Raw genomic sequence first — 18,561 nt, 5'->3', positions numbered from 1 at the left:
GACAGTTTACAATCAGTGAAAGGAACACAGTGCAATTGAGAGTGTAGCGCCTTTGAGAGAGTGAACGCGAGATCATGTAAAAGCACTGAAAGGAATACATTTAGGGATATCCTCTGCTCAAGTAGGACAAGAGTCCAAGCCTCATTTCCAAATGCTGAAGTGGATCAAATGAGTATATGTGGCTAATGCTTTGCAAACCTTTTACTGTTAGGGGGATTGTTGTGACATTATAAATCAGCATCAAGTCCATTTTGGATTAGGCGCAAAGAAGAGTTGCATGCGTGAATCACTTTTACACATGAATTTGTTAAATTTAAAAGTATGTGCTCATTCCTATTTTCTCAGAATGATCATTAATGTTATACAAAGCAGTGAGGAGACCACCTTGATGATTTATGTCCCTGTTCTCAAAAGAGATGTGTGCAGATTCATGGTGATTTACTTAATGAATTAATTGTTTCAATACTCACAGAGTGATTTATTTATAGACAGCAAACTGTTGACATACGAGCAAGAGAGAAATGTATTTACAACTGCCTGTTCCCGGTGTAACATACATCGTTCTAGCATATCTTGAAGGTCAATATCGGTCTGTAATTCATAGGGTCACTTTGGTTCCCCTTCTTCTATATCAGAATTTCCACTAATCGCTTCCAGGAAGGGGGCTTAGGTCCCTGTGACCTATTAATGGCCATTGAAAATCGTGTTATCAAATTTGTCAAATAAAAAGATATGTGATCATTCTTATTTTTCCAAAACGTTCTTTGATTTTATGCATTGATGCTATGCGTGCCTTTCCCTTTTCCCATAATGGCATTTCCTAAGAGTACAGTGGGAGTTTACCATATTGCCCATCCTGGAACGATAACCATTTCTCAGAAAATAATTCAAATGGTTATTCTAAGTTTTGATAATGTGCTTTGCTCACGAGCATAAGTGTAGTATTTGTTTTATGCCTGCAATCTGAATAGGAAGTTGTCAATAGAAATGGACAATCCCTTAAGTAGATAACCATGCAGTGGCGTATGCTAAATTGTGTCTTACGAAAATGTATTATCCCAAATATCCATCATCCCTGTCACCCCTTCCCTGTTTTAGGGTCTGGCCTTTTGAAATGTGGGATTCCATAAACCTCTTCCCATTTAAAGCATATCAAAAGAACAATATTCTCTGAGATTTAACAGCTAGTCTAGAGTTAAACACCACGTCATTACATTGACAATTCAGCATCCTACAAAATTGAAAGAGATTTTTGATATTGGGTGCTAAAAAGGAACATTTCAAATAGCTAACAGATGGAGTGATTGCATTAAATGAAAGTAGGGCACTGTTTGTTCATATGCAATTGCATTAAATGCCATTTCTGTCAGTCTAGAATATGTCTCAGAGATCTGAAAAGAAGAATTAACCTGATGTGCCCAAGTTATTATCAAGGAGGGGAGCTGGTATTTTCAATGATAACATTATGTCAACTGAACGGAATGTGCTAAAGGCTTAAATGAAGATTAATTCAGAGATATCCGACACATGAGATCAACACTGTGTAAATGAGATTCTGAGGGGAGCAATTACTAAGGATTGAGGTTGACTTGTATCCCAGAATAAAAAATAAAGGCACAATGTCAGATGCACTGGCTCACCCCACTTGCAATCATTGTTGAACTTCTTTAGAAACTCATCATGTATTGATTAGCATGGATCATTGGCACCTGTTTACAATGTTGATGGTAATCCAGAAAGTTGACAGTTACTACTGCAGAACCTTTATCCTCTAGACTATGGTACCTTTGAAAAAAGTAATGTTCATGTCAGTGAAATTCTATGATACATTGACCATCTCTAGAAAAATTGCAGTTGGAGGAACCCTTTCAGAGAGAAATCTCTATTCCAATTTAATCAAACATCCATATATGGAACATTAAATATAAATAACTATTGTAGACAATAGCATACAGCATACCAGTATATAGACATAAAATTAGACGCTGCCTATTTGATTAAAAAGAATTAAAGCAGTTGTTTTCTCTGAAACCATAGCAAGTATTATCATCAGTGAAAAATGTAAGCTCATCATATGGTTTTTTTATTCCTGGATGGACGCAAATCTAAAATGTTGAACACTGTCTTTGATGTGCCATCACTTCCTCACTTAGGAACAGATATAATTGAGTATATTTATGGAGTAGAATTAGCTGGAAAAGTTTGTTTTAGTTAAGCGTTTGAGTTCAGGATTTATGTTTATTTTTGGAATGTGGGGAGAGCAGCACCTAACTCTCTCATTAGTCTCAAAGAAACAGGTTACCGTCACAACATCACAGCTCAATTTGTTCATTAAGGAAAATATTTCAATCACTCTATATACGGTGGCAGACGCCAGTCACAAATGCTTGTCATTCCACATTTCAACTTGGGATCTTCGAAGCCCCCAAATTTGATAGAAAATCTCAAATTGCTGTAAAAAAGATCAGTATAGGTTAAACTACCCAGGGCTTCAGCGTTACTTTTCAATTCAAAGTACACACATCTTGTTCTATATTCCCCCTTCCGGTGACAGCTTGTAAACAGTGTTTCCCCAAAATGTGTTTAAATGCTATATGGGATTTAATTAATGCTTAGGACGTTTGTTGAAATGCTCTGGTATAAATGGTCTCACTTTTGGATTTGTCTGTCAAAGGCCCAGAAAAGGTAGGGGCATTAGCCAGCTTGATGCAGCTTTACCAGATAAGGTTGTCCATTTAGGCAGTTAATCTGCTCAGAAAACACCTCTCAGGTTATCTACTCCTGCTTTGTAAAGCAGTCTGTATTTTGTTCCATATGGAAAAAAAACACTATTAATGTTCTTTCCCATCAGATACTTCCAGTTGGAATCCTAAATCTGCTTGTCTACTGCTATACAGGGTCCATTGCTTTTCTTATTTCCCAAAATGTTCCTCTTCTTCCTGTTGTTTGAGTTAAAATGCTCAGCAAACTCCACCACTGTAGCATCATTTGATGCAGCACTTTGGATTGGACAGATCCAGTACTAGATTCCTTACACTTACTCATACTCAGTTCTATATGTCATAAGGGGATATGTCAGCTGTGGGCTTGCCCTTATCCGAGGAATGAGAAATCAATATTAAGTTGAAATATTTGTTTTTCTTATAATTCCAGGTATGGGCATGTTATGTTAATAAGAATTGTGTACTCCGGTTTTCAGAAACATTCTGAATCCATAGGCAGTGTTTTCTTTAGTCACAACATACATAACAGTTTTTTTTTAAGTATATGAATTCATTAATTAATCATACATTTAAATGTATCCACTTTATATGCATGTGGTTGGTGCCATTCTAGCGAATTCAGATATGTCTCCAGTTTTTGATGTGGGCCAAACGTTTTGAATATTAAACTTTGCAGCTCTTAAAAAATATATATATATATATGTTTTGAGGGACATGTTTTGGGTGTGCATCCTCTTAATTGATATGCAGTACATTGTTTTAAATAGTGTTATGAATGGATTTCAAAAGGGATTTTGCTGCCTGAAGGCCAGTGGGATTCCTCTACATGCAATCTCTGCTCTCTTTGGGGGTTAACATCAATCTCAGGAGGAACATCAATGACTCTTTAATACATCATATGGTATACCATGCTTAGCGCTTTTCCCTTAGTTCTTGGTACGAGGTCCTGGAGACCATGGCTATTTCCCATTGGCAGGCGATAGAGTTGGATATGCCAATTTTCTTGAGCAAGTTGGGACCTAAAACCTGGGTTCACGACCGCATCCAGCACCTAGAGTGCTTGGCTGAACTGCATAAACACATGGCTTATTCATATTATGCGGATACAGGCTTTGATTCGATTTTTCCTGTACTTGTGATTTGACATCCTTCCAGTCTTTGCAAATAATGCAGCTTGGCAGGGCATCCCTACGAATGAGCGGATTTGCAGATTATGCAAGCTCCAAATAGACACTGTGCGGTACGATAAATTTAAGTCACATACTTCAGATACATTTTGAAGCATTTTATTTGGGGCAGAATCACTTGTGGTGTCTGTAGCGGTTTACCACATATGGATTAGAGCTAAAGCATTATTATAAGCAACTCCCTGATATCCTAGGTACAGTGCGTTTCGGGCTATGCTCAGAATCCTTTCTTAATGTTTTGTTATTATGCCATTTTATCGTCTTTTATAAAAAAAATTACATATAAAGTATGGCATTTGTTTTCATACACTTGACGCACACAGGGATACATTTTAAAGTATTTGATGCTTTTATCTAATTGTAACTAATTGTATTTAATTGTCTTTGCATATATGTATGCTGGTTGTTTATAGTGTAAAAGGTGCTTCAAATGCAACCACATGAACTTGATAAAAAAAAAAAAGTGTTTGGAAATTAGAAAATGGTTTGCGCTTTTGCTTCTTTTTTAAACAAGCTCTCATTAGTAATTAAACTTGCATGCATGATTATAAATAATCACAAGTATCTTTATTTTGCTTATTAATACATGAAGCACTTACTGAAATGTAGAAAAGATAGTTTTCAGCTGGAAACCATAGCCCTCAGAAAGCTTGGAAAGTTTGGATCAGATTGCACTTGTTGGGGACGGACCATCAGGTATGCCAGAGTGACACTGAAAGTCTGCAGACTTTCAGGGCCCAACACCCTCCCCCATGATACACAGAGGACTCAGTCAACGGCAAGCTTCAAACTGCAGTTTATTACAGGCAAGACCAACAGGGATCAACACAGAAACATGAAAAATCCATGCACATCTCGCTCTTCCTTGACTTGCAGGCCAGTTTTAATACCCCGTGGTGTCAGTACAAAGTCACAACCTGGGCGCTTTGCCAGAAAACCTATCGGGCCACATGATGGGGTATTGAGTATTCTACCACCTATAGTGGACATTATAGATGTTATTCTACTGGCCCTCTCATTTCAGGTGGCTGGCCTGGTCCATCCACAAGTCACTAACTATAACATTGTTGCAGTGTAGTGGACTTATTATTAGTTATTGCCCGCTGCTACCTACCCCTAGGGTACTAAACTGTGATTGGCTAGAGCTGATGTTCCCAGACCTGGGATCTGCAAAGATTCTCAGCTCACTCTGTACCTCTTCAAGGTAATGAGAACAACTATGTGCTCCCCTGATCGGTGCAACACTTGTTGCATACTGTTGCATACCTGTTGCTGTTTGTGTCTGGTGCCCTGGGACCAGTTCTCCTTTCCCACCACTGATCGCTGTCCATTGTCTGTTTCGGCCGTGTCACGTGTTCAGAGACCACAGATTTGAGCTGTGCAGTTCTGAATTATGAGGATTTATTAGTATTTTCTGCAGCTGGTCCCGTTGTTGTCTGGGGATTGGAATGTCATCCGTATCTCTTGACCTTGGCTGCGGGTCCTGTCTCACACTTCTTGCTCTCTGTCGAGCTTGAATCAGCTGAGCATGTCTCTCGCTCTGAGGCCTGAGGCCTGCTGTCATTTTCCTAAACCTTATAATGCGGTTTCTACAGTGTACATGCTATACTACACATAGGTTAGTCACACTTTGTTCGGTCAGGTCCCATAGGTGATCCTACAGTTCCATAGGGTTATTCGTGTGTAAGCATCTGCAAGCCTTGCTCATGATCTCTTGTTTCTTGTGGTTTCTGCATTGCTGCGTTTGGATAATGGCAAAATAATAAAAGCAATGACAGTATGTTGATGTGTCTGTCCTCTAACTATAGAACTGTACGTTCATGTTCTTCATGTATTCAAATGCGTGTTTGTGTCCCGCAGTGCGGACTGCACATGTGCTTCATGTCTAACGCAGCTATGTCGTGGTGTCTCTACTGTTGTCAGCAACATGGCTTCTTGGTGGTTTAGTTAGCTGTCCATACAGGTGTCCCTAATCATAGCCTGCAACTCTTCCTCCATACATGGATAGATCTGTATGCCCCTGGATCGGTATGGCTGGCTGAGGGGATACCTCTCGACATACTAGTCAATCATAGGTCAGATGGGAATTCGTCCAAAATAGAATGGGTGATTGCAGTGTTTTCTGGCCTTCTTCCATGTGTATGAATTTAGTTAGAGGGGGGTGGTGGCAGACTTCCCTATCCCTCTTCACTCTTCCCTCAGATGGTGTCTGAGATACAGCCTCAGCATACCCTTTGTGTCTTTCTCTTCCTGTGTATCAGGTTTACACCAGTGTCTGGGATATTGATACCAGCAAGCTTTCAGGAGTCTAAATGGGCTGTTGCCATCTCATGTGTGTGTCTCTCTCTCAGGCGTTTCTTCACACTTAGCTTTCTCCCTCTGCAAGGCATAATGTGCTCATCGCACCCTATAAGGTTACAGTGCCTGGTCTTTGTGGCCTCTACAGACTCCATCCCCTCCAAGCAGGGGTCAAGTCCTAAAAATAAAAGTGGGGGGACGCTATGGAATGTGACGTTTCCAGGAATTAGCATGTAAAGGTGAAATATGCACATTTCGTTAAATTGACTTTGCATAACCACCCAAATTGCATAGGAGGAATGTAGTTTGTCTATCATAAAATCAACCCACACACACAAAACCAAGAGAGGATATTTTCTTCTAACAGTGCTGTTGAAAACGTTAAAAAGTGTGCATGTTTTAAATTCCAAGAATCGATACAAATGTTTTTCCTGGAGCATGCAGTACCGAAATGGGACATTTCACCTTTAGTTGTTCATTTATTTTCCATCACGTTGATCCAGCCGGCAAACCTGATGATTGCAGTTCGATCCCCGAGGTCGGCTTTAATTCATAAATTCAAGGAAGAGTTCAATGTTTCTCACTTTAGCTAGGGGGGATTGAGTCCACCCTCTGAAAAAAGTGGGGGACTCCGTCCACCCGCGTGTACCCTCGACTTTAGCCCTGCCTCCAAGTGTTTTCTTCTCACATGGTCTTTCAAATGGATCTGGTTTCACTGTGATCCAATGCATATCTGTATACCAGTTTCACATTTCCCAATCAAAGGAATCACAGCCTCTTGTGTACGGCCTGGGCCAGATGTTTCCTGATTGATTTTCTGCGTTGGTCACGTGGTTTCCTGCAGTGTCCTGAATGAGTGAGGTTTTGTAGTTCATAACTCAGGAAGACCGCTCTAAAAATACTCTTGGCAATTTTTAAATCATGACATGTGGTCAGGGTTTTTGTTTGGTGTGCAGCCTGATGTTCTCTCTCACGGATTCCCTGTAGGGTTTTCAGGTAAAGATGTATGCGTGGGAACTGCAAACTTCAGAGGACGGCTTGGTTCTCTTTTCCATGGGGAATTTGAGTTGGTTTTCAAGTGTGACAATAGGGCCAACTCAACATTTTTGTATACACAAGCTGATGCTAATGCTGAATCGTGCAGAGGAGTTTATCAATGTGTTGTTATGTCTGTGTGTCAGGGTACTATTAGTGTGGGATGGAAATACCGGGTGTTCTGCTAGATGTTGTTCAATGTGTCTCACCTCTTGTCTCTGGGTAGTGTGACAGGTGATTCCAACTGTGAGGCTCCCTGCTGAATACTGGAGCAATGGGGATGGGTTTTTTCCTGCACCATGATAGAGTCTTGGGAGATGTGGAGCATGCTGAGGTACTTTGCGGGAGCCCCATTTTCCACCTCTGGGTAGTTCTTCAATATGATTGTTGGCCTCCAGAGCCCCCGGAGTTCTTCTCATTCCCACAGAATGCAGCCCATAAAATATGACTTTGTAATACATATGACAAATCGCAGTAACTTTGCATCTCCACTACTAGACTGAACCTATGTGCAATTGATTAACTGTGCATGGACATCTACAGCGGTCATAGGTCACCTGCCATAGTTATTAGAATATGGAACCATATGTGCCCTTTCCCAGCAACAATTTAGAGCAAATATGTTGGTTGATCCTTTATGTGCGGTCAAAAGTGAAGGCTTTTTGAGCAATTACATAATCAAGAGCCACTCACAGTGAAATGTTTCAGATACACCTGTTACCAATGATAGCATGCACCCACCCATCTGCCCCAAACAAACATATCTTCCCCTTCCCCACCCAGCGAGCACGTCCTCAGTGTGCTTACTCTTAAAGATGTAAGATGTCCGAGATATCTCCCGGGTAAACTGATGACATATAGCAATTGGTCAACCAAACATCCCGAGGATCGTTTTTGCAGAATGAAAAGGAATGTTGCCATGTTGTTGTGGCTATTAAGATGTACACAATTAGTTTATGGGCCTCATTCCGAGTCGAGCGGTAGGGGATACCGGGCACCGGTAAGGAGACTGGTGCCGGTAATCCCTTACCGCCCGATTCCGAGGTCCCCTAACGGGACCCGTAAGGTACATTTGGTCGGACCAAACGTACCTTACGGGTCCCATTAGGGGACCAGGGTGCAAATAACGGGCTTGCCATTCGCGAGCCCGTTATTTGCGCCCTCCCCATTCCCATTGAGCCCTATGGGGGCTCAATGGCAATGGGGAATGACATTTTCAATGGGGACTTGCCGGTCCCACAAAGGTCGGACTACACCAGTAAGTCCCCATTGAACAACACCGGTGCCGGACCCCTTATTGGTGGCAGTCATTGCGCAAATAGCGCCATGACTACCACCAATCTCGGAATGAGGCCCTAGGCCCCATTACGAGTTTGGAGGCAGCCATGGAGCGATTAGCACCATGGCTACCCCCTTACCGCATTCCGGGTCCGGGTTCTCGAAATAGGGACTTACCGGGTCATTCCAACCTTGGAGGACCCGGTAAGTCCCCATTCCAAGAACCATTCCCCATTCCCATTCGAGCCCCCATAGGGCTCAATGGGAATGGGGATGGAGCTAATAACGGGCCCACTGATAGCGGGCCCGTTATTAGCTCCCTGGTCCCTTAACAGCTCCCGCTAAGGGCGCCTTGTAAAACCGGTCATCCATAGTGGGACCTGCTAAGGGACCTCGGAATAGGGCGGTAATAGGGCGGTAAGGGTTTACTGGCACCGGTCTCCTTACCGGTGCCCGTTAACCCTTACCGCCCACCTCCGACATAGGAGGACCTGGTAATTCCCCCATAGGGCTCAAAGGGAATGGGGAGGGAGGTAACAACGGGCACATTACAAGTGTCCCGATGTTACCTCCCTCTTCCCCTCGCAGGACCCGGAAAAGACGTCTGGTTTTACCAGATATCTGGTCCGGGTCCCGCAAAGGGAAGCTTGTAATCGGCGCTCCCGTAATGAAGGGGGCCGGGCCAGGAGCACAAGGGTCGTAATGAGGCCCCTAGAGTCCAATTTTGAACCCTGGCTCTTGTTCAGACAATCCTGGGATGCCACACCCAGGAAAGAGTCCCTTAGATCACCTACAGTGTCAGGGTGATTCATTACTTGATCTTATTTGGGCATTTGAGTTATGCATGATCCTTCAGTTCCTTGTTATCCTGAAATATACTGCTGGTGCATGATATTCAACTTAGCACCTCTTACTTTTCTATTACCTGCTTATTGGTCAACCTGCAGCCCCACAAGTCAAGTTAATGCTTCTAAAAGAAGCATAACAGGACCTGCTCAGTTTCTTTAGGTTTAGCAGGTGATTATCATGTTCTTGGTTTCAGGACTTCCTTGCTCCTGCCAGTTTCTGTGTCAATGCCCTCAGCAGGCATTTTGTAATCTGATCCAATGCCAGCCAACACATTCTTAGAGTGTAGCCTATTCGCTCAGCCTCCCCCTGTTTCTCAGCTCCTTTAAGTGTGGCCCATTTGGTTTGACCACCTCATGTTTTTTCTTTTCTCCTTCTCATGCTTTTGTTACTACATTCTTATCAACACACTACAACGCCATCTTAACTTCAGCCTAGGGGAGTTTGTCTCTTGTTCTAGTTATGCTTTGTCACTTCTTCAGTCAATAAGTATTAGGGCTGTTGAATCCTTTTTTTCCATTAGTGTTTGTGGTTGGGAAGGATGTGTTTCTAATGGTTCCACCTTCTCCCCAGGAGTTTGCCATGTGTCACCATTTGTACTCATGTCATGGTGAATGTTTTAAAAATTCAACTCAATTCTTGCCCTGGCCCTCGCGTCCTGATATCTCAGATGGCCTGTCTGAAATGTGGGATACGGTAGGGGTGCATGGTAGACACGCCATCTAGCTTTCATGTTGGAAATGCTGCAGGTGCGTTTGATCTCTCCAAGGCACCGTTTGCACGAGCTGCCAATTAACTCGTATGAGGCTCTACTCTGCAGTTCATGTTAGGCTTTGTGAACCTACCGTAAACTCGCTTTAGAGTCCCACTGTGAGTGGCCCCATGGTCAGGGGGTGGTGTTTCCTGTACTGAGTATCCTTATGTGCTATTCATAGCAAACATGCTCTGGGGCCGGGGGACGTCATTTAGGGGTCGCCAGAGGTCACAACTGCGACCTCTGAGGTCTTCCTTGCGACCTCTGTGGTCACCCTTGCGACCTCTAAAAAAATGTTTTTTTTTTTTATGCACGTTCCTGGGCTGTGGTCAGCACCATGTGGCTCTTTGCTTGGCTGGCTTTCTTGTTCAGGCCCCTTAAAAAAAAAGAAGAAAAATAATAACAGGAGTGCCACAAGTCTAACACTTTCAGCACTGACCTTAAATAAGAAAGAATAGGAATACCAAATAATGTGTCTTTCTGGGATTCTATACAATAATTGATAGACTCATTAAAGGTTTATTTCAGGCACACTTCAGGGGGTGAGTCACTGATTTAGTCTGTTCTTAAACGCCTCAACTCAGCCGTTCATCCTTCTTAGGTCGATAAATGAGTACACAGGTTGGGTGATATTGGGTTTATATTTTTTCTATATAAAGCGCTTAAGCGTAAGTGCTATATAATAACACATCATTATCATTTGGTCATGGACGTCTGCTTGCATTCACAGTAATTTGTTAATATGGGCCTATACACACTGATCTTAATGATACATATGGCGATCCATTCTGGTATGAAATATACATCACATTATAGTGATATCGTAACCATATTTTTCGTAGTGTACAATGCTATGTGAAACCACTTCCTGTTTTGGCAACGGATGAACGGTTGTGTTCCATCGCATCCTGCGATATCACTTCGAGGTGGGGTCAAATGACATCACTTCCTGTGATGTCATCAGGGGTCAAGGGTCGTGTGATGTCACTTCCGCTACCCCTGACATTTTGGTGAAATGACGTCCTTGTCTGGGGCTGCTTTTATCTGGGGTGTTTTACACTAATCTCATCTTACTAATAGAAAGGCAGACATGACATTCATCTTAAGAAATATTCGTGTTTTAGGGATACTGAGGGCCCGCTTCATGAAATATTTGCCTAGTTCAAAGTGAATTTGCACTGCAAAAATGATCACACGCTGACTTTGCCCAGACTTTGCATGGCAAAAATACACTTTGCAGGGTTCCATGAATCAGGGTTTGTGTCGGCAGTGCAAAGTCACTTTTCAGCAGTGCAAATTCACTTTGAAGCAGGCAAATATTCCATGAATCGGGCCCTAAGACTATTCACATGCAATGTGAGTGCAAGTCATGGAAAGATAGATCTGAGAGGGGACTACTGGAGCAGTGGGGGGTCCACAGTTTAACACATCCAGAGGCTGAATAACAGAGCTGGTGGCTTCCCTCGGCCGCAGAGATCTCCATCCATAAGTAAGTCCTTGATGTATTGCATTTGAGACCATGTCAAGAAAGCCTTCATTTTAACCATTCTGCAAAAGCAATGGCACATGAGCTGTTTCCTTTTTTAAAAATATATGTAACTATTCAAGTGTTGTGAAATCCTCTATTACCTTTGTTTTATTCAGCATGCCATGATTTGCAATTTTTCAATTTAATAAGACGTGTATTTTCTTAAGACTGCATTGCACGCCTTGGACAAATGACACCAACTGTTACAATTCAAACAAAATCCAACCCTTGATAAGTTGTATAGGACTAATTGAAAACATTGTGCTGACGTAGTCCAATGCTTTTTCGTGTTGTTAAAATTAGCTTGAAATCTGCTTCTTGTAATCTGTTGTTGTCAGGATGTATCATTCTTCAGTTGATGATTTTTTTGTTTATCTTGCAGGACACCTACTTCACAAGAGTGTGCATGAGCCTTGTCTTTGGTATGGGTGTCTTTGGAATCATAAAGGAGGTGTGGCAAATTGTCCAACAGGTAATCTACTTCAAATCAATCAACTCCACTTATATTTTCAAGACTTCTATCCTAAAGTGAAATTTACTTTCATTAAAAATTAAAGGTACAGTTGGAGGGCTATATATTAACTCAACTCTCTGTCTACCACATCATTCTAGAAAGATTGAATGTGTCTTTAGGTGTAAAGTTCTTTATATAAGCCATTTGTGATGTCAACTCTGATGCCCTGGGTGTTAGTCTTAGCAAGGCATGGAGGTGGGACTAGTTACGGTTGCACACTTTCCTGGTCTCGTATTGCCAGATACTGCTGAACTTATTGTAAAATAAGAATGTGTGATTTGCTAAGCTACTCTGAGGCTCTGCTGCATTATTCACCTTTTAGAAATCACTTGTACTCTATTACCCAGCTATTAACTTACTCACTTTGTTTCATAGGTATTGACTGCTTCTAACATCTAGAATTGAAAATAGCGTGTGTGCATTATACTTCCTGTTTTTGCAGAGAGATGAGCACTCTCATTAAGCCTCATGTAACCAATTGCTGAAATCGTAGTCTTCCCGTCTACTCGGGAACTACATTTACCAGCTCTTTCACGTTAGAAATTGAAACGTAAGGTGATTCAGTGCCGGCTCTTCAGTGACCAGCCAGTCTTTGCCGAACATCGACAAATATTTCCGGCGCTGCTTCCTGCTTCCTACATATATTAAAATAAGTGTTTACCAATGCTGTAAAGCGGCTGCGGGGAGACTGCCCTTTCGTTTTCCTTTTTAATTTGAACCCAGTGTAGCACTATCGGTGTGTCAGCAACCACTGATTTATTGCTACACAGAAGCTAAAAAGGCTGGCAATTATCAATAAATATGTACAAATGAAACAGAGCCAAATGAAGCTCCTTTCAGGAACCCTGACAATAGTTCCGCCCCATCTACTCTGGGCCAAAATACGTTATCGCTCCGCACTTCATCATCAGCACTTCCAGAGCACAATAAACATGCACTATTGGCTATAAAAAAACTACCAAAGAAGAGGCGATTCAAGACTACTCCAGTCTTCTCCCGAACATGCTCTGCCCCTGTAAGCAATCCTGTCACCCACCACTGACTCAACTCTTCCCAGCTACTGCCTTCTCAGCGATGCAATCTGCAAAGGTACCTGAGATAACAGCTCCTCCCCAAACCAATTCTAGTAATGTGCTGAAGATGGCACTCCTGAACACAAGGTCACTTAAAAATCATGCTCAGGATATGCATGATCTTATTACCCAGAAAGACCTTGATATCATGTGTATCACTGAGACCTGGATGCATGAGAAACATAGCCTCCCCGGAACGCTACTCAATCTTTTGTAAAAATAGGAGTCGGGCTGGGAGGGAGGAGTGGCTTTTGTGGCCAAAACGGAACTGCAATTATTTCCTTCACCATGTGAATGCTTTGGTTGTGAAATGTGACCCATTAAAATGACACCAACTGCTCAATCTTATACCAATCTCTTATTGATCTATCATCCGACCCACATAATGATAGATTTCAATGAGGAAATCGCATTACTTCTGAATAAATGTAATGAGCCAAATAGTTCCACGCTATTTTTGAGCAACATTAATCGCTGGCGTGGAAACACTGTGGAAAAAGACGCCATTGATTTGGAACAGGCACTTTCTAACATTGAATGCCATGTTATAAATAATGAACCCACAAATGACAAAAATAACATGCTAGATTGGGTAATGGCCAAAAACCTAAAAGTACACATTCAACAAACTATTCCATGCATGTAGTCTGATCACCATGTAATTGACTTTTCAATAGAATTTAAGACCCAACTCCAAAAACCTCTTAATCCCACCAATACAGTCATGAGCTGGAACTTTAAAAAGATCTCATTCCCCGACATTCAATCATGCCTTAAATCTATCATGGCATCCACTACCGACTTTGGACATGTAGAACTTTTGGTCAATTCCTTCTCTACCTCCTTCCAAGAGATGTTGGATCATGTTGCTCCATTTCAACTAGAATCAAACCTAGGCATCAAAACTGGTTCACGTCTGAACCACGTACCCTTAAGAAAACTAAACACATCATCAAAGCCAAGTGGTTGAAACATGCCACCAGGGAGCACAAGGAGGTTTGGAAAGCCCTAGATAAATGTTACAAACTCCAAAAAAGAGAAACACAAAATAACTTTTTTAACACTCAAATTGAGGTTGTCTCAAACAAATCCGGAAATCTCTTCCAGATATTTAAATCACTGGTAAAGCATGAAGCCCTCATCACCACCCACACACCCTCAGTCTGAGACTGTGTGGTAGTTCGGGATACTTTCAAAGCCATCATTTCTAAGGCCAGGTACAAGGTCTTGTCTGCTCAAATATCTCAAAAACCCATCCTTAACCTTGCGAGGTCAAATAATCTCCTGCAATGTTCCCTACTTCCTATCTCAGTATCATCCATGGAGAAGTTACTATCCACCATGAAACCTGCCTCCTGTGCGATAAACCTCTCCCTCCCAAAATCATCCTTGTTCGCCTGATCCGTATAGTTAACTCCTCTTTTTGTGACAAACATATTCCACCTTCCATCAAAGCAGTTACTGTGACTCTCCTGACCAAAACATCTGGTTGTGACCCTAGAGACCCAACAAATCTATGACCAATCACAAACTGCCACTTTCCTTTGAAAATTCAGGATAAAGTAACAACAACACAATTACAATCTTTTGTGGAGACAAACAATATACTGCATGGGGGTCAATCTGGTTTTAGGCCAGCCCACAGTAATGAAAGAGTGTTAGTGGACGTACAATTCCACATGCTGGGATCACAGAGAAAGGGACGACAGGTCTACTGGTCCTTTTGGACCTCTCGGCAGCTTTTGACTTGCTAGATCACCAACGCCTTCTTATTGCTCTTGATTCTATTGGTAACTGTTCCAAAGAAGCAGTTGAGTGGTTTGAATCATTTCTGACTCATCGAGTATCCAGAATTCACTGGGGGGATACTTTCTCCCCTCCAGCTTCCATCTTATGTGGGGTACCACAGGGAGCCTATTTGTCACTTATATTTTTCAACATCTATATCCAGCCCCTCTGTTCCCTCCTGGAGAATTCAGGCCTATTTTTCACCAACTATTCAAACGATATGCAACTGGCTCTGGACCTCAGTATGGTTTTTTCCCAGGACTCCTCAAGGCTCTGCTCCCTTTACAACCTGATTGAAACCTGGATGTCTCAAAACTGGATGTGTAGCAGGCCGAGCTCCTGATTTTTGACTCCCACCAGGCTAGAGGTAAACTTGCGCGCCTAATATGAAAATGTCCTTTTTAGCAACACCATCATCCCAGTTCAGAATAAGGTAACGACACTGGGTGTCCTAATCCTCTCTCAATGCTGCTGAATACACCAACCTAATTGGCAGAAATTATAATTATTATCTTCATCTGCTAAGAAACATCAGGCCACTCTTAACAGAAGAAATCTGTGCCACCATTGCTCGTGCTACCATCTTGCCCCGGATGGATTACTGTAATGTTTTACTACTATTGGCAAACACCAATAGTCTAAAAAGATGCAAGTGCATTAAAAATGATGCTATACAAATTATAAAGAATATCCCTTGGAAGGAACACATCTCAAAGTATTGAAGAGATCTTCACTGGTTGTCGACACAAGAACTTATAAAATTCAAAGTATGTACCCTCTTTCACCTCTGTCTGTATGGCAAAGCTCCTGTCTACCTAAAATCTGTCATTTCCCATCACTCCTTAGTCAGACCACTGTGCTCCTCTGACCTCGGCCCGATCTCCTGTCCGGTATTTAAACAGACCAAAGGTCTGCAAAGATCTTCCCAGTCAGTGCAGCTCAGCTCTGGAATTCCCTCCCCTCTAAAATGAGACTTGAAGATAATGTGCTCACTGTCAGGAAATCCCTAAAAACTATGCTGTTTAAGTAACTTGGCCTCTCACCCTACTGTTATAGTTGAACCTGCGCTGTCCTATTTCTCTTTCTTTTGTCTTTTGTGTATTTGTGCACCCTGATGCCTGCGAGCTGCCAGCGTGTTCAAAATAAATAGCAAACCATAACTGATGTATTTCTTGGTTTTTTTCGATTTTACTTTGTAACCATGACATCCCTATAACAGAAGTTTTTTCAGTGAATTTCATGGGTTTTTATTAGTAGAACTTAACCATAAAGTCCCTTCAACTAAAGTTGTTTCACTGAATTTGATACATTTTTACCAGTGCAACCTAACCATAATGTCCCTTTAGCACAGTTTGTACAGTTAATATATATATGGGCATGGTTTTGTAGGGGAATTAGGATGCATCATAAAACAGAGCTCTTCATCTGTCACATGGTGGGTGTAATTTCAGAACTAGCCCCCAATGTTTGGGATTCTACAAGAGTAGTAGGTGGCATTTTCAATCAAGTTGTCACAGGGCCCCTTGGAACAGCCTTAGTAAAATGCAGGAAGGAGGTGATATGTGGAAAGCCTGGGCCCTGAATATGAGGTTCACAAACACTGATACTTTTTTCCACCTGCCCCCACATTTGGTATCAGAGCTCAGACTACAGCAATTAAGGCAACTCCTGAAGAGCCCACGTTATTCAGTCCAGAATATTGTGTATTCAGACTTCCCAGGACAAAGAAAGAGAGACCCTAGGACAAAACTGGAGGACACATCTGGGGATTTACATTCAAACCAAGTGTTTCCATATCACATGTATCACCTGACTGAATTCTTGCATTTTTAGCAAGTAGCACGGTTGCATGACTTAACTTGGAGGTGCATAGACATGATGGGAAAAAGGATATGGCTGGTGCGACCCCACTCCAAATCTATACTTCCTGAAAGATACATAAACATTGAGGATGTCGAAAGACAGATGAATGTGTCATCTATAGCATCAGCCCCTCCTCGGCCTACAAATCAAAAAAGCAAATCGACTATTGCAATTGTTCCCAAAACACCACTGTATCGCAAGCACAAGAGGCAGTATTCACTAAAACAGCCCTACCGGCCTTACCCTGGGAACCAATGAAGAAGAAATTTGCCTGCAAGACCTAGCATAGATGAACTTGCTGTAATTGAAGATGATGGAAGCTGGTGATCTCACTGCAGAGAGCGAACACACACATTACGCATTAAGACACAAAGTAGATATGCATTCAGCAGGAAGCTACACGTACACTTGATCAAAACCTGCATTTCGTTATGAAGAATATTACACTCATTCAATAAACATTAGGAAAAAATACTCAAAATATATGCTGAAACACAATACGCATAAGAATATGCATGAAAGCTTGCTTAACGCAGAAATGTAACAGTAATGAGTGGACATTTTGCAGAAAATGGACAGCAAAGCCACGTTCAAGTGAATGAGAAGCATCGTAGAGATGGCGGAGCTGCAGGAAGAATATATTCCCTGAATTATCTCAAAGAAACACTTCCAAGTAAGACATCCAAACTCATGCCAAGATTACTGAAGGAAAGGGAAGCCTGGACTGGTACTGAGGAGCACACAAGATAATTCCTAGGAGCAAAGCAAATTTCTTTTAGATTAAATAAAGAACAAATAATTTATGAAGACCAGGTGCTTGTTAATTAAGGCCAATATCTGAGAAATAGTAGCTTGAATAAGTCTCTAGTGGAGCAAGCAGGTAAAGACACATGTATCAAAATAAAATACATCCTGGTAAATATTTAGCAGGAGAAACCAAAACGTGACTAAAGGTTGAAGAACACACGCTATTCATTAACTCCAGACATAGATGGAAGAAGACCTTCACTCACCTCGAATTCCCAGAATAAACGATACACGACAAGCCTAGTTCAAAGCGGAAAGCCCTAGCCCGTAGCCGGGGAAATCAGAGAGGATAGTTTCATAATTAGGAACAACAGTACCTTGGTGCTGCTCCTTCTGCCCTATTCGTTACTCATGTGCTGATGACCTACCAAGTAGCCAAGGTTGGTAAAACCACTGTGTTAAGAAATTCCAATCGGGCATCAAACACCGGACCAGGACCCTTGCCCTTATACTTAGATTTAGTGCGCGATTAGAATGCTTTTACTTTATTTTCTACGAATTCAGATTGAGCTGGCACCCAACCCGTCTCACACCCCCATTTACAAATACCCTGGGTCACAATGGACCATGAACCAGGCCGGTTGCTGGGAATGCAATATATATTTTTTTTAAATTTAAAGAAAATCACAGTTTGAATATTAGGTAGAAATCACCAATGGGGTGATAATTACAATGTACACTAATGAAATAAACTTGGTTGACCTTCTACAAGAACATATCCAAAGCACAAATGAAAAGGTGCACTTTTTCTTTTCGGGGAGATAGCACCTGAGTTAAGATTTCCCCCTGCAATGCTCCCTCAAACCCCAATTAATCGAAATTTGAGTGTATTAAAAGAGCAGCAAAGCGTCAGGGATATTAGGCAGC

General features: G+C 41.8%; 1 protein-coding gene across 1 annotated transcript in view; it reads left to right on the top strand.

Annotated features, from left to right (window-relative positions):
* The window catches only part of TRPA1 (transient receptor potential cation channel subfamily A member 1), a 1,301,026-nt gene that overhangs the window by 1,019,474 nt on the left and 262,991 nt on the right, over nt 1-18,561 (top strand). The window contains exon 20 of the mRNA XM_069621203.1: nt 12,032-12,121. Coding sequence (XP_069477304.1) covers nt 12,032-12,121 — 90 coding nt within the window. The remainder of the gene's footprint in view (nt 1-12,031; nt 12,122-18,561) is intronic.

This window comes from Ambystoma mexicanum, chromosome 5q, assembly GCF_040938575.1.
Source record: "Ambystoma mexicanum isolate Mex_15411 chromosome 5q, UKY_AmexF1_1, whole genome shotgun sequence".
Taxonomy (NCBI): Eukaryota; Metazoa; Chordata; class Amphibia; order Caudata; family Ambystomatidae; genus Ambystoma; species Ambystoma mexicanum.
Note: the sequence above shows the minus strand (reverse complement) of the source record. Positions and strands in the feature narration are given on the sequence as shown.